The sequence below is a fragment of the Lonchura striata genome, chromosome 1 (genome assembly GCF_050655825.1).
Source record: "Lonchura striata isolate lonStrDom1 chromosome 1, ASM5065582v1, whole genome shotgun sequence".
NCBI classification, from domain to species: Eukaryota; Metazoa; Chordata; class Aves; order Passeriformes; family Estrildidae; genus Lonchura; species Lonchura striata.
In genome coordinates, this window is record NC_140703.1 from 15,937,617 (window position 1) to 15,954,250 (window position 16,634).

The following is a 16,634-nucleotide window of genomic DNA, read 5'->3' on the forward strand; positions in this document are numbered from 1 at the left end:
GGAAATCCTCTGCCCCAGGGTGCAGACTGGAGCCTGTCAAGATGAGTCAACATCACAGCAACTTTAGGACTGAGGGGGACTGTATCCTACAGTTTTAGGACTCAGGGGGTGCAAGGAAAGAGCAGTTCAGGATTTCATAGGACTTCTCATGGGATACTTAGGGAAAGAATCAAAGGCAAAGAAAGGGAGAGATCTAGGTGATTTGGGAAGGAACAAGTAAGATAAATAGATGGAAAAGGGGATAGAAAGAGCCAGTTGTGTGTGAAGAGTTTTCTGGGTGATGTGCTTATCCATCATGCACACTGTGTTCCTGTGTTATTATTAAATCCCTTTATAACTTATTTTCTGAGTGAGCAACTCTCTGTTTTGGGCAAGTCCGTGTGGATGGCGGTCTGGTGCCAGCCTCTAGTCATGCCACAGGTGGGAGAGTCCATGTGCCTGGGCGACAGTGACTGGGCAGATAGGAGTAAGCCAATTTAAATGCCAGCACCTGGCGTGGGGCTGCAGGTAGATAGTGCCCCTCCGTGTCCCTGGGGCCAGGAGCTGGAATGAGTGACTGTCTGGGTGCCACCAGCTGGGCCTGGACTGCAGAGCACTGGCATGGCTGGGTGCCAGCATCTGGAGAACCCTGAGGGAGTGACTAGGATTACTGTCCCCTAGAGCAGACCAGCAGCCAGAAGCCCTCGTGTCAGTGGTGCCAGGAGGGAGTGAGCATGACAGCTGTTAGTTACAATCCAGCTGGACTTCTTTGTGGGAAGGTGGTGTACCCTGAGAGCCAGGGAGGGGGAGAGAGTGGCTCATCTCTTAAGGGAAAACCACAGGAGGAGCTGGGTTAGGCTAGGAATACATACTTGACCTTCCTTCACTTGGACCTGGGAGCATGGAGTTGCATCAGCCTCGCCTCTCCTGGGTTGATGGATCTGGCCTGATTCCTCCAACATAAACACCAAATATTTCCCTTTGTGGGGGAGTGCTGTAGCCCCAGACCAGCAGGTAAGTGGGGAACAGCAGATGTAGTCACTGCCATGCTTTGTAGAATAACTTTGCTCATTCTTTCTGACAAAAAAATCTGTGAGGAAAGATTATAGCCTTGAATCCTGAATGAATGAAAATACATTACTGGCTGAAAAGTTCCAGATAGTTTTTCTGTCCATATAGTACCAGGGTACATAGACCCTATTTTGAGATACTGGCAAACTCCATGCATTGATAGAAAAGCACAGGCTGGCAGAGGAGTTCTCTGGACCATTTATACTGATTTTGTAAATTCTAGAGCTGCATTTCCAAAGCCAGGTACAGAGGACTTAAAGTATTGGCATATCAATTAACTAAATTCAGTGCTTAAAAGAAACAATAAAAAAACCCCTCTAAGTACTATATAAATACTGGCACAACACTTGTTGTTATCTGCTGGAAGGGCTCCAGTGGCACAAATGTTATTTTCAAATCAGTGTAAATGGTCCAGAATAGTCCTTTGCCTGCTAAGTTAAACAGCAGAAAAATGAAGATTGAAAACATGGGTTTCTTCAGAGGCACTGGGCTCTCCTCAGGGCCCTAGGGAAGAATACTGATGGTGAGATGCTCTGAAAATGATCTGTTTTTTTAATCTGACCCCCACTCCACACAGGAAAATCCTTTCTCTCTCTACTGCTTATGAATTTTATTTTCCAACCACACCTCTAGCCCTAGGAGAGCTATCACTGGAGCCTTGTGTTTTTCAAACAGTTGATGCACACATTATCTGAATTTCTTTAAAAGGAAGGGCTGCTGAAGGGTGGGTCCCAAAGCTGCACATGAGAGAAAAGAATATGATGTGAAGAAAAATAAAGCACAAGTGCACAGATGCACTCCTAGCAACAACTCTTACAGTAATGTAACACCAAACACTTGCCTTTCTGCCTGAAAGAACTAGGCTCTGTGCAGATGTTTATATTTACAAGATACAAGTCATTTCTTGCAGTTTTTCCTCAGAGACTTAGCATTAATGCATCTGGAACTAGGCTGGAATAGAAATTATTTTCCACAGCAGTAAAAGTGACTTTAAAAATGCTTACCTTGAGGTTATATTATGATTTTCTACATTTTTAACAATGTGATTGGCTCCTCCTGTATGTTTAAAAGCAAATTTCCTAAGTGGAACACAAACCAAACTGTTTCACAAGATTTGAGCTGGACAGAACTGCCTCCAGAATGAGCCAGCATTTTTTAACCCTCAGAGAAACCAGTCACCAGGGAGATGCAAGAGCAGTCTGGCCTGAGCTTACCTGACAGCTATTCCAGCATTGACAAACATAATTAGCTAAGTCAAAGGTTTAAGCCTGAACCTCCTTTGCAGATGAGCAGACAGATAAAAGATGAAAAAAAGTGCCTTGATGGAGGGAAAGAGGCAGATTTTTCCAGTTATGTGGAAATGCATAGATGTGTTTCATTGCTGTTTTTTTCCTTCTGTCTAAGTTTATAGTAAATTCAAGAAGATTCTAAGATGGAGAATTGCAAAGAATCTTCCATGTCAGCACTGCACCATTTATTTTCATGGAGACTGGATAACTCCACTGAAGATGGCTGCATGTGAAGCAGATGGATGCTGAAGGAGATTCCCCAAAAGACAGGGGAACAGCAAAGAATGTGGGAGACATCACATGCCCTGGCCAAGAAAAAACAGGCCAGAAGTTAATCAGGGCCTATGCCAATATTGCCACTTCAGTAACCCTGTCTAATATCAAATGAGGGTCCTCAACAGGGTCCTCTGTTCCAGGCAACCAGATTTCTGCAAACTGATTAAAGTTAATTTTAAAGACAATTGTGATTATTGCCCTGCTAGCTTCCTAGCTTCTTTTTTTTTTTTTTTTTTTTTTTTTTTTTTTTTTTTTTTTTTTTTTACTATGGCCAGTGAAGATCATTTGATTTTTGAGAGAGATCAATAGAAAGCTTAAGGCAGGAAGCAACTCTGTGCCACTTATCAAGATGATGCAGATCGGATTATTTCCAGATTTTATTTCATCTGAACTGTGGTTCCCTATGCACTTTCAATGAAGAAAGCGTCAGTTATGTCAGCAAGATAGATGAAGGGAAAAAAACCCCAACAACCACAAAAAGCAACCCAAAACCACAAAAAAGAGAGTCTGAACAGCAACCTCAGTTTTGTGTAACACGAGCTCCCAAATAATTTTTAATAAATGAGTTTGCCCTTACAAGTGCACACATGCCCACTCACCTGCCATATATCTCAAAACTAAACCCAGGGCTCTCACCTGAAATTGGTCTTTGCTTTTTCTCCTTTTCCTTCCTGACCCTGGTGCAAGCTTCTGCTCCCATGGGGTATTTATTATCTTTCAGTACCCAAAGAACATTAAAAATTTAATAATTTAAGAAAAGCAGCCATGCCACACTCTCATCAGGACCTGTTGTAAGGTTGTTGTCCACAAAATTCAGATTCACCTATGTGGTATGCAACAAGCAAATAATTACACACTTGAGAGAGACATTGATTATTTACTTATTTTAGAATTGCACAAGCCTGCGTGCTTGGTGATATTTCACAAATCAAGCATAGCCCACTGGGCTTTCCATGCCATTACTTACACACAAAAAGCGTTGGGCTAGTAACCTCCCAAGTATGATTGGTAATAATTACCACACAGTTACATAGTCCCATCTGACCCCCATGCATGCTCAGGAGAAGGATCTTCACCTAGACAGGGATCTCTCTGACCTGGAGGCACGATTCTCAGTGTTGCAATGGAGGTAGTTCACCTCTATCCAGGTGTGTTTAAGAGGCATCTGGATCTGACACTGGATGAGGTGGTTTTGTTTTTTAGGAGTTACGGTGATAGTGCTGAGTTAGACTGGTTCAACTTAAAGGTCTCTTCCAACCCTGATTTTAGGATTCTACAGGATGTGTGGGCTTTAAACCTTTTGCCAAGTTGGCAGTATATACATCAACACCTTGATTTACTTCATCCATAGAGCTTGTTTGCTACAGAATGTCCTTGACTAAGTGGTGCTAACCACTTGCCGGGTTCTACTGACATACAGTATCTTTTATTTTATGAAAGACAGGAAACCTGGCCTGGATATTAGAAAGGAATTCCCTACTGTGAGGATGGTGAGGCACAGGAACAGGCTGCCCATGCCTGGAAAGCGTTCAAGGCCGCTGAGCAACCTACCCTGGTAAAACTACATCTACTTTAAGGCCCACTCCTTAACACCCTATGGTTCTGTAACCCCTGGGGCTTGTTGGGCGCTATCTGTCCCGCTGGTAACTCTCCTTTGTGGCCGGTAAGGAGCAGGCAGAGCCGCAGCACGGCCCAGCGCAGCGCGGGCGCCGCCCGCCCGCCCCTCATGAGGGGCCGCCCGCTGCCGCGTGGGCAGGCGCTGCGGCGGGGCACGGCGCTGCGGCGAGGCCATGGCGCGGCGCGGCGGCCGCCGCAGCGCCTTCGCCTGCTTCGTGCACGACCAGCTGCCCGAGCTGGAGCGCCGCGGGCTGCCCGTGGCCCGCATGGCGGACGCCGTGCCCTACTGCTGCCACGCGTGGGAGGTGAGGGCGGAATGCCGGCGGGGCCTTTCCTGGAGGGTGGGCTCGGCGCCATTTCAGACGTGGCCGTGCCGGCCTCGCCTCGGCGCGGGGCAGCGCTGGTCGTGTGCCCTGGGCGGGGTGGTGGCGTCCTCGGCTGGAGGAGTGGTTCCAGGAGGTCTCTTGTTCGTGGCTTGCCCTCGCTCGGAGGTACTTCACCTTCGCCTTGCTGGGTGTTTGTAATCATGGCTTGCGGCGGTATTGGGAAAAAAGCGCCTGGGTGTGTTTGAGTCAGTCTTGGCAGCCATCGATAATGTCCTTTGGAAGTGCAGGAGTGATTTCTTACACATGGGGTTTGTTGGTTTGTGGGGCTGCTAGAAGGAAGTGGTGCAAACCTTTTTGTAACAGCTAATTTTCCTTCAAGTCCCTGACAGAGGAAGAGAAGGCAGTGTATGCAGAGAAGGCTCGTACATGGAATAGCAAGAAACGCTCTCAGAAGACAGTAAAGGAGGTAAATGCTGCCAATGGAACGCCCTCAATAGACGGAGGAGTAATCGGGGTCGGGCTCTGTGTGCTTAGATACAAGGATGCTGTGCAAGTTCCACCTGCTCTCCACATCCTCCAGCCTCTGGAGGGTATGGCTGCAGTACTAGTACATACCATTATACGGGTTATGCAGGTAAATGTTCTGGGTTGAATTGAAGGTAAAAATACTTGATACCTCTTTCAACCATCACAACTTGTTCCTTTTGGCTCATTTACCAAGTAAAATGTAGTTCTCTAACACCTTAGCTTTATGTTTAACAGTATTTTACACTGCCTAACTTAATTTAGAAAAATTATACTGTAAATTGGTGTTACTTCTTGTTATAGGTTCATGTTGGTTTTGCTTTGTGGATGTCATTGGTTTAAGCAGATGTTTGTCTGGTGGCCTAAAAACACATCTTCGAGGCACCTGATCTGTTGTTCTGCAGGAGCTGTGTAGTGAACCAGGTCAATGAAGTGTTACGGCATATGCACAAATAGAATAATTACACCCTGCCATTATTTTGAGGTTGGTTGGCTATGGGAGAGAGTAGTAACAGTGTTGTGGAGAACAATATAGAAGTCGGCAGTTGGGCTGAGTGTTTGTGGTTGTGTCTGAAATGGTACAAAACAGATAATTTTTGCTATTTACTGCCTTGAAAAGTTGCTTGTCTGTTTTGTTTGTTTCTGTCTCTTTTCCTCTCCCCACACTTCTCTGAAGCAGATTTACTTAAGAGTTTGAATTATGTGAGGTGTCAGCTTATTTTATTTCATTTCAGTCTTTGTTGGTTGTGTAAAAACTTGTGTGTCCAAGGAAAGAAAGTCACGTTTACTGTCTAAGTAAATGGATAATACTGCATTTACTTCTTAATGCTCTATTACTAGATAGTGACTCTGAACAATGAATTAATGGTGAGAATAAATTCCAGGACTTCAAAACACTTACTAGGTGATAGAGGGAATGACAGGATGGTTGTAGTTTGGAGTAACTAGAAAAAATGGATTAGTTAAATGTGTCAGTCTAGACTAGAAGGGGGGTGTTAGCAATGTTTTCTGGTTTTGGGGACCTGTGTGTCTGGGAAGAAGCTGTTTAAAATGTGATCATCCTTGTGTGGTTTAGCAGGCTGAGTGTGTAATTATTGAAACTCCATTTTTATATGTCAGAGAGAGCTAAGTGAAATGGCAGGTAAGTCACAAATGGAGGCTTCTTTGTTTCCTTCCACAAGTTGTAGCATTTTAGAAGATTGCAATCACGGGGAGTAATGAATAATTGCTTTACCAGAATAAAAATCACCATCCGTACTGTATTAATGGAAATAGGTAAATATAGATATATGAGATTATGTGCTCTCATTTTATTAATCCCAGCCCAGTACACAGACAACCACAGTCACTTTGTGTAGTGAAAGCCCACGTTCCTCTTTTGGAGGTGGCCAAAGCTTGCTTAGATGAGAATAATTCCTCATTTTGTTTTAAATAGTTGAAACGGATAACCAATTAACTTTGCCTGAGATGGTTATCTGCAATTGGGGTACCTGGGTGTGGATGTTATTCCCAATTTGTGTTTGAGTGATCAGATTCTGTAAGGCTGCCAGGTTTCTTTTTCTATTAAAAGCTTATTGTTCATGAATGGATTTTCAGAGCAATCCAATGACTTCCTTAAGGCTTTATCAGCTTTTCATGAACCTGTTTCCCAGTCAAAGACAACTAACACATATGCCAGGTGCTTTTTTCATAAAACTCATGGAGAAAAGTTTTAAATTTCAGTTTGAAGAGTTCCTTGCCTGTGACAGGTGGTTGAATAATAACTCCTTGGGTTTTTTTGTATTACATTTTGTAAATTTAGCTGTAGTTCTTTATAGCAGTAATGGGTTGACAAAGGTACTGAAGAGCAATCTTGCTTGCCTGGCCTGCACTTTAATAGGTTAAACTTTTCCACCTAATGACAGCTATTAGTGGATATTGCATTTCCCTCTGATACAAGGAGCTGAAGGACTTTATTTGGGACGAGAACACTTTTGCTGTGTTGTTTTTTTTTTTAACTTTCTCATCTTTTCCAGACTTGTAATGCGCTTGATCCGGTTCCTGCTCCTCTGACCACAAACATGCCCACTGCTACTCCTTTGCCAGATGCCTCTGCTCTGTCTTGGAAGAATGATCAGGGTATGGTGATTTTTAACCAGTTGATCCTGGTAGATGAGCTTGCCCTTTGAGGATATTCTCTCAGTGATACATGTACAAAGACTGTTTACATTTTGTTAAAAGTCGTTTGTGTCAGATGTTTTACACTACTGGGCTACTGCTGTAAAATGTAGAGGGACATCAGGGAAAATACTGTTCCCCCTCCAACCTCCAAGTATTCTATCCTCTGTTTTTTAGCTCAATGGCAGTATAGCCACTAACAGTTTCTTAACAGTTATTTCAAAGTTTTTAATGAAAAGGTAATTTTTCAAGTCCTACATTTATGATTTGACACGGTCTAATCCAAGTTCAGCGTACAAGAATACTTGTACTGATTTCAAAGGGTTAAGAATTGCTAGATACCAGAGTTGCAAATTTGTATGACAGAGGTATTATTAAAACAAGAGTCTGGCCTCATTGGGAGAATAAAAGAGGGAATATGCACTCTATCAGTGCCTTTATAACATCCTGACTTGCTTCCTTATTGAAAGAACTCTAGAAAACTAAACCTTTCTGACCTGTACCTTGTCTTCAAATGGTTGTTCTAATGAGAGTTGGGTATGGAACACATTTGTAGTCTTCTACCCAATGAATATTATGGTATTCTGAAAAATGATAAAAGGTAGTGCTTACAAGGTAAGTCAAGAAGCCAGTTCATATAAGCTGTATCTGCTGTGTGGTTAAGTCTCAGCTCCAGCTTTTTGCCTTAGTCTCTTGAACTGTGTTCATGTTGTCATGGTTATGGGGGAGCAAGAAACAGTAGCTCCATAAAAATGAAATGCTTATTAGTGCCCTCTGTGCCAGGGGTTGTGCTCCCTTGTCATTGTGATGCAGATTTGATTGGGCTGATCCTGCTGGCTGGCTTGACTTGACACAATTCATCTTTTAGCTGAATGAGAGGCATAATGATAAAGGATAATTGAGATACATTTCATGATGCTGCTCTTAATATTTCTCAGTTAAAGTTCTGTATGGGTCCCTGGAGCTATATCAATTTTTTCATAAGGAGGAGAGGTGTCTTTCCTATGACCCCTGGGCTTGTACAGTTTAAGACCCACAAAAGAGAGCATGACCATTCAGGCTTAGGGCAACTGATGTTGAATGTCCTAAAGTTTGGCATCCAAAATTATTTATATGTAAAGACAGTTACACATCTCTAGTACAGCAAGTAGGACTTTTTTGATGAGGGGCTGTGTCAGTCTCAGATTCAGTCAAAGAGAGAAACTGAGAGTTTCTAACCAGGCAGAAGCCTGGGAATCTGTTGGAAAAGAATGTAAATAATTCTTTATCTCTTGTTTTCACATTGTTTATAGTTAAGTTCTATCACTGTACATCAAGAACTCTGCACCAATGGTGTAGGTTGTTTTCACTTCAGGACCAATGGACTTGGTCTGCACAAAGCTCTGTATAATGGATTTTGAATAAAATTGGAATTTTTACTCTCACAGCCTTCTGAGTCAGTCTCTTTGCTCCTGTCCTGCCTCAACAGCATCAGGGCCATAGTTAAGAGTAAGGATTAAATAGCTGTATTAAACTTCACTGAGGACATTGTGATGGTCATGGAGAGAAGGATTAAGGTGTATTATAAAATATTTGTCATAGTTGGATACTTTAATTAGTAAATGACAAATCTGTTCCTTAACATTCGTGTTGGGTATTCTTGCCACTTTGTTCAGGGGCTCATTTGGTGGAGGAGAAGCAATCCTTTTAATTAGCAGACTTCTCATCTTCTTGCCCCATAGGATTACTACCTACTCATTTAAGTGGTGTAAGCTGCCAAATGTAGCTTTTGAGGCTGTTTTGCAGCTACTGGTTTGGTTTTTCCCTAGCCTTATTTTCTGAAAGGGCAAAGAGACCTATCCTGAAAAAGAATAATGGTTCCTGTTGGATTGCAGGCCTCTTAACATCATGTGGGTTTGGAGGTTGGCTTTTTTTTTCCAGTTGCTTTTATTTGTTTGGGGTTTTTGCCCCATCTGTACACACAGTAGGATCTCTGGAAGGTGTCCAGTGTGCCTGAATTCTGCGTAAGTGTTGTTATCTTGTCATCTTGGATACAGAGGAAGATCTTTGTGTTTTAATTGGTTGTTACCCTTCTTCACCCAGCCATAGGAGAAAGCTCACCAAAGCTTTCCCTGGATGATGGGAGACCAGCATGGCTTCTGTAACCTCTGGTGCCTTGTCTGAAGATGGTTTTGTTCTTTTTCTTTCAGATATGGTTGCAGACATATTCTACTTCCTGGACATCTACAGCTATGGGAAGCTGCCACCCCACTGCGAGCAGCGCTTCCTTCCCTGTGAGATTGGGTGTGTCAGATACTCCCTACAAGATGGCATTGTGGCTGATTTCCACCACTTCATAGATCCAGGTGAGTTCCAAGCAGGTCAGAAGTACTGTGGTGAGAGGGAGGCTTTCTGGAGTCACTGCTGCCCAGGTTAGACTTCTGGTATTAAGACAAGTTTGTTTCTCTGTAAATTATAAATGGTCAGGCTTCTTAAAATATCAGAGCAGTACTGAGCTTGTTTCTGCAGAGATCTAGTGTCAGAACTTCATGTAACTCCAAAAAGGGTAGGGTAAATCCAGGAGGATCTGTATGTGTTTCTGCTTTATATTTCATGTCAATGAATGTTTCTCTTAGCTGGACCCAAACAAACTCTACAATGCACTTTTTTTTTTTTTAAAGGCATAGAACTGAAAATAACTTTTCCAAAAATAGTTGTGGCACTTTTACAGGGGAAGGTGAAGCTGTTCCTTTCTTTATGTGAAGGTGTGGTGTATAGTGGAGAGTTAAAGATCTCTTCTTGGTGGTGTTAGATGATGACTGTGCTTTCTCCTCTTTTCTGCAGAAGTACCACCATGTGGTTTTTGGTACCACTGCCAGGCTGCCAGTGAGTATTAAGAAAAAGAATGTGCAGTTTTAGACTCAGCTTATCTGACCTCTGTCCAAATGTTTTGCAGGTCTTGATAGTCTTTGTTGTATCTTCAGCATGAAGTGCTAATTAACAACAGGGTAACTCAAAGATACTACTTTATATTTAGAAGTTATGTTTAGCAGCTTGGCATATATTGCCAAAATTAAAATATCTACACCATTATTTTGTCTGACTTAGCTTGCCTGTTATCTTTGTGACTCTCAGTAATGTTTATAGACTCCAGTTTGTTTCTATTAGGACACTTCCTCTCCTTATGTACAGAGGGAACTAACTTAGCTCGTGTTTTCCTATGTGTAATACTTGGATAATGGCCTTTTAAAAGGGGCAGGAGTGTAAGTGTTTGCTCACACCCCAGAGCTACTGACAGAAGCAAGGTTTTGGTAGCTTAAACACAGACCCTGTCTGTGGAGAGGAGTGTGTGTTTGTATGCATGTATATATGTACACAGAAAGATAAAAAGGAGGGGGAACTGTATCTCTTAAGGAAACTGGACTTCTCACAATTTTGTGGGTTTTTTGTTGTTGCTTTTTTTTTTTTTTTTTTTTTTTTTGCCTGTCCCCCTTCCCCCCTCCATTAGGTGATGAAACCCACAAGATCCCTATAACGGGATTTCACCTTCCTCGTTCTTGCTACGCACTTGTCCTGCAGGAACTTGTTGAGTTTGCCCAGCCAGCCAGAGGTGCTCAGCTTCGCTTCTTCTGCAGGGTATGGCCGAGGTCAAAGCTCTAAATCTCCACTTCTGCTTTCCCTCCTGTTGGATGACTAAGGAGACAGTTCACTCTAAAACCTAATCAGTGTGCATTTAAGTGGGGAAAGACACTTTTTGCCAGTGTCCCAGTTCCATGCAGGAAGAAATGGCCTCTAGAAGCCAGCCTTTTTATAAAGCAGAGACCTAATTTTCTGCCTTTTTATTTTCAGCCTTCACTTCTGGTTCTAATCTACTGATGAAGAGGGTCTTTTGTTCTCTGACATTGTTATGATTTTGGTTAAGGGCTCCTAAGATTTGACTTAAATTGGATGTTCTCAATAATAGTCATAAATCCTGCTTTTTTGAAATGATATTTTTACATTTTTGTGACTCTTTTCCCCATGAGAATAACACGTGTCTTAAATTTTTGCTCAAGTTTCATTTTCCAGGCAACAGAACAAAATGTTAGGATTCAGAGGTGTTTAAATTTCAAAACAAGTCTATTATGTTTCAATTCAATTCAAACAATCCTTAAAAAGTAGGGAGGGACAAGATACTGGGCTCCATCCATAAATACAGGGCTCTGAAGAAGTTTTCATTTGGGTCGTCAGGGAGATTGCATTCAGTGCCACAAACAATTTTGGTTTGGAGGTGGCTTTTTCAGCCCTGGACAGAAGTCATGGAAGTGTCAGAATTCTATACTGTACTCCTTTGAGATGACAGAACTCTTTTTTCCTCCAGTCTAATGACAGATTCCGAATTAACTGGTGTCTTGGTCGAATGGCCAGCATAACAGGTAGAAAATGGATAATTTTTGTCCATTCTTTTCCCCTCCTACCCCCAGAAATAAGGGCTGTGTAATCGTGGACAGCTGTATTTGTCTGAAAAGCATGTCTCAAAGTTTTCATAAAAGCTGGTTCTGATAGCTAGAACTCCTTTGCATGTGCCTTCCTCTTCCTTTCTCCCACCACTCTTTAGGAAGCCAATTTTTTTTAAAACCACTGGTAGAATATCTTTGTGCTTTGATGCTATGATAAGAGGTTGGGCAGTGAACAGGGGCTGACTGAGACATGAGCTGAGCAGGATATTCAGTGACTCCTGTTCTCCTGGCATGGATTTTCACTGAACTGTAGGCATTGAGAGCCACTGGGAGCTTTTTGCAGTAGAAGACCTGATAATGAAACTGTACCAGAAGAAATACCAAAAGGAGCCATCCAAGATCTGGGTGTACAGAAAACTGGATGTCTGCCTGTGGGATTTCTCCAGTAATACCAGGTGTGTTGGGTGGCTCTTAGTGTAAATGTGCCTGCTTTCAGATTCTTCTGTGTTGGTACAAAAAGTGATATTTGCTTGCAGTGCTGCAGGAACATATTGGGTGAGTATGCAGTTAATTTAGAAATAGACCCTAGTGCTTCTTCTACTACTAATTTAAGAAAAGAACCAATAATTCTGCCTTAAATTTCAGTAGATTTAAAAAAATATGTAAATTATTCCTGGAAGTCTGCTTGGAATATGGATTTTAAGATCCGTTGGGTTCATTGTTGTCACTTCGTCTTTTTTTATAGTCAGGCAATTTTCTGCTCCCATGAGTGTCTTTACTCTAGAGGGAGACCTTAAGGATGGAAGAATGCACTCTAAAAACATGTTTGGAGAGGAAAGTGAAGATGTTTATGCTATGAGGAGTTATTTCACATTAATGGGAAGCTTGAAATGGTTCAAATTGTTTAAATTCCATTTGTCTCTTAGGGTTCACTTTTTCTCTCTGCCCCCCCACCTCAGCATGAAGCAAATTGCCTGATAAGCAGACCTTTAAGCTCTGCATAAGCTACTTAGGGCAAAGCTATTGACCTCTGTGAAATTTTAAAGGTACTGCATGGTCTCTGCAACAAAAAGATGCCATTTTCAATATTTGTTCCTGTTCATCTGGCCAGACCAACTGTTCTTGATGATGCACAATGTAGGTGCTTCTGAAGTAAGGCTGAGCTTCATTTCATGTAGGTGCAAGTGGCATGAGGAGATTGATATTGCCTGCTGTGCTCTGGCATCCTGTAAGAAAATGGGGTGAGTAGTGCTTGAGGAGTTGACTCCCAAAGGATGGCTTTTATTTTGTTAGCACTTCAATGGTGATAGAAGTGTTAATTACATTAGAATTCACTGTTTGACTTCAGAGGTATTCTCAGTATGCTCTGGCATATCTCTACTTTGGAAACTTCTATACTGCCTGACATAAAATGGAGCTACATAAGGTTCTGTAATCTTTTTGGTGGGGGAAAGGAAAAGTAAATTGTTTGGAAACAAGGAAGTGCCATTTATGATCTCTGCTGGCAGCAATAGTAGCACTTAGACAATAATAAATAGTCTTTCCTTCAAAAAACTTATCATGGACTCTATGCCCCCCCAAAAAAAGTTTTTTTTCACATTTCTAAGTGCTGCATTTGGTAATGTGGGGAAGCAGTTTGTTTTTATTTCATATGTAGTTGTACAGCAGACTGGTGGTCTTGGAAGGATGCAGGGATGCTGGCATAAAGTCCTTCTGCCCAGTGGTATTTTTTCTGTGCATCTCGTGCTTTGGCTGCTTTTGTTTGCCAGCTGAAGAACATAAAATGCTGTGCTTCCACACATCAGCATTCCAGCCCTCTTAGCCAGACCTTTCTTGTTTTTCTTTTTTTTTTCCTTGGTCAAGTTACTGCATCAGTAAATCCTTCGCTAGTGTGTATGGAGTGCCACTAACAGCAGCTCACCTCCCTCTGCAAGATTTGGATTGTGATCAAAACACAAATACCAGGATTGTGAAACTGGATGCTGGACACACCCAGGTCAGATTTTTTTCCATTCATACCCTGATTTATTTCCAGTTGCCAATTTCACATGAGCTGTTTCATCTTTGGATGCTGTCCTTTGTGACATATGTTGGACAGATGAACTTGCAGGTTTTTGACCATGATTCATAGGTTTGATGGATAATGGTGTATGTTTCATGTTAGCAGATACATCTATCTTATTTTGAGTATTTATTTTTTCATACAGAAAATGAAAGATGAGAGTTCTGGATATGACAAACCTTTGGGTTCTTCAAGACAGGATCAAGAGCTTGTCCCCTCTAATTGTGAGTTTGAAACTTTCACATTTTTTTAAGCAGAAGGAACTCTTTAAACTTAATCCAGTTATTACTTTTTCAAGTTTCTGGGCTTAGATGTTGCCTGTAAGTGGTGTACAGCTCCATGTGAGCTGTGCTTATTATTGTGTGTGGATTTCACTGAATTTCTTAAGACTCAAGCAGAAAGAGCTGGCCTTTTCTTACTGGACAGAATCTTAGGGTCAAAAACATCTCTCAAAATTAAGTTTTTTTTAGAAATGTTGCTCTCTGACTTATGCTTTTCTGTTACATGAAGCCATTCCCATGCCCAGGTGCTTTAAGGCAGGGCTGTGTTTAAAATAATCTCCATGCTCTTAAATCATTGTATGTACAGAGTGAGCTGGTCCTTGTTGCAAATGTTCTGTCACAACTCGGTTAAGAGTCTTCTCTTTTAAAGTCTCTTTTTGGAGAAAGGATGTTTTTTACTGAAAGGCCTCTGAGCTCAGTTTATCAGGGCATTTCATGGCTAGCCTTCAGAGGAACAGAAACAAGTTTGCAAAATAAATAAGAATTCTGAGTTTGCAGCTTGTATCTTATGCGTAAGATTTGTGCCGAGTTAAACTGTTCCACCTGGAAACCATGATCTTATGGTCTTGGTGTTTGTGGAGGACACAGGCTGCCTGACTTTTTGTATCAGAGCTGTTAAATAGGTTCAGCTCCAGAGCATGAAGAACAATTCCATTAATTTATGTGAGCTTTAAAGGCTGATTTGATGTGCAAACTGCATTTAATTTAATAGGTGACTTTCCGTGTGGTGTGAAGACCTCCCCTTGTGGAGCGAGTGTTGTACAAGGAAGAGGAGCTATTCGATTGCTGAGAAGTGCATCTGATCTATCCAAGTCTTTCAGTAACTGAAAATCTCTTTCATATCCAGGACTGTGAATTCTAATTTTCTTCGTTTCCCTAAGATAACTAGTAGTTTCTCCAGACTGCAGTTTTTCATCTTCTGTGCAAATCTTGACAGTTGAAGTTCTTGTTAGAATGATAAAACTATTGAGTGGATTTAAAGAATCCTGTTCGTTATCTACAGGAAGACTTACTTTGAAGGGACCTGACAGTCATATCTTTAAAACTGCATGCTGTACTAGTTGTATTTCTTAATGAATAGACTGCAAATTCAAGATTAATCAATGTAATTGAATTAGAACAATTCTTTAGTGACCAGTGTGCAAACAGCTTAAACTTTTTGCTGTATTTCTTTTTTTTAATGACCTTCTCATCTCCTGCATGTGGAAAATGGGATTTCAGTGTGTACTACAGTCTTGCTTCAAAAACTGGTGCATGGGAGAAAGCATTGAAGGTGTGAAGGGCTGCCCTAGGGGAATAAATTAAAAGTCAGTAGTCACAAAACTTTGCTGTAATGTATCAGTTTTAGCCATGAAAAATTTGAGTGGTCTTTCAAGGCAAAAAAGCAGATTTTATATAAAGTGTCTTGAAAGAAATAATGTGGCAAATTTATCTATTTTTTAATGTTCTTAGAGGAACAGGCTGTATTATATACATCAGGGACAAGTACAGCATAGACTTTTTTTTTTTTTTAATTTGCATGAGTTTTTTTTTTAAGAAATGCATGTCCCTGAAACTTAGAGAAGGAAGAGAAGTGTAGGTGTTATGAGGTTGATTTGTTAGTGTTTTTTTTGTTTGGTTTTTTTTTTTTTTTTAAGGAGTATCAAATTCAAACTGATATATTTCACAAGAGTTTAGCCAGGCTGGGTAGATACTAGTCATAATTATTTGAATACACATAAATGAGACACTGTTTTGATATTTTCTAGGAAGTCAGATGTTCCTTTTTATGGAGGTAGTGCTTGAACTAATCCCCAAAAAGTTGTCTTGTCTGAGCCTTGTGCTTAGCCCATGTGTCTCCTAAGCAAGTGATTCTGAGAAATAAGAGCTTATTTTGTTAAGTTGTTTCTAGATTTTGTACCAACAGATGTCCAGTTTTGAAATACAATTTCCATAGCAACTAACTGTGGGAAGGTTTCATTCCTTGTAGGTACTGAAACTCAAGATGAGGTGGTTCATTCCCTTGAATAAGGAAAAAATCCAACAAAACAAATGCAAGCAAAACCCAAAATATAGCCAAAATCAAAGGTTTATTTGAACATGCTGATCAGGGTGTCAGAAAAGGCCAAGTTTAGTTGGAAACCTGTTACAGCTGCTGTAAGAACAGTTGAACCCTTTCTTCCATTGTTTTAGGATCAGTGAAGCATTTCTGTTTTTACCTAACTGTTCACCTTTATCATTGAATTTCCTCAATTGATTCTGTATTTCCTTCCTTGGAGGCTGCTGTCTTACCTGCTGATTTTCACCAAATAAGGGACATTAAAGCTCTAAGGCTGAAATTTACCAGTGAAGCACCTGGGAATGTTGTAACAGACTGACAGTGTCTATCAAGTAGTGCTAAAGGCTTTTCTGCATTTGTGTAGAGTTGTCCAAGTTCCTTTACTGACAGCCATTGCTGTATTGGTATTTCATAGTGTACAGAACTGTTGTTTTTGAAGCATTTTCAGAGTTCACTCTTGCAATAAAAGTTTGTTTTGGTTCTTATGTAGGAGAGAATTCATTGAAAATTAATTAAAATCATTGTTAAAACACTTATTCACTGTTAAGAACAATTTTTACTAAGCTTGATGTATTACATATCAGGACTGAGATAA

At 41.1% G+C, this 16,634-nt stretch overlaps 1 protein-coding gene across 1 annotated transcript; it reads left to right on the forward strand.

Annotated features, from left to right (window-relative positions):
* Window positions 1-512: 512 nt before the first annotated feature.
* Window positions 513-16,575, forward strand: MAEL (maelstrom spermatogenic transposon silencer). The gene is made up of 12 exons (XM_031506305.2): window positions 513-4,537; window positions 4,938-5,024; window positions 7,099-7,201; window positions 9,430-9,585; window positions 10,064-10,105; window positions 10,728-10,855; window positions 11,580-11,634; window positions 11,972-12,113; window positions 12,837-12,899; window positions 13,522-13,654; window positions 13,866-13,944; window positions 14,714-16,575. The coding sequence occupies exons 1-12, from the start codon at window positions 4,406-4,408 to the stop codon at window positions 14,827-14,829; spliced, it is 1,236 nt and encodes a 411-aa protein (XP_031362165.1). The 5' UTR covers window positions 513-4,405; the 3' UTR covers window positions 14,830-16,575.
* The last annotated feature ends 59 nt before the right edge of the window (window positions 16,576-16,634 follow it).

Coding starts and splice junctions, on each gene's coding strand:
- MAEL (XM_031506305.2), top strand. CDS start 4,406: ATGGCGCGGCGCGGCGGCCGCCGCAGCGCCTTCGCCTGCTTCGTGCAC. Junction 9,586..10,063: donor CCACCACTTCATAGATCCAG/GTGAGTTCCAAG, acceptor TCTTTTCTGCAG/AAGTACCACCATGTGGTTTT. Junction 10,106..10,727: donor GTACCACTGCCAGGCTGCCA/GTGAGTATTAAG, acceptor CCCCTCCATTAG/GTGATGAAACCCACAAGATC.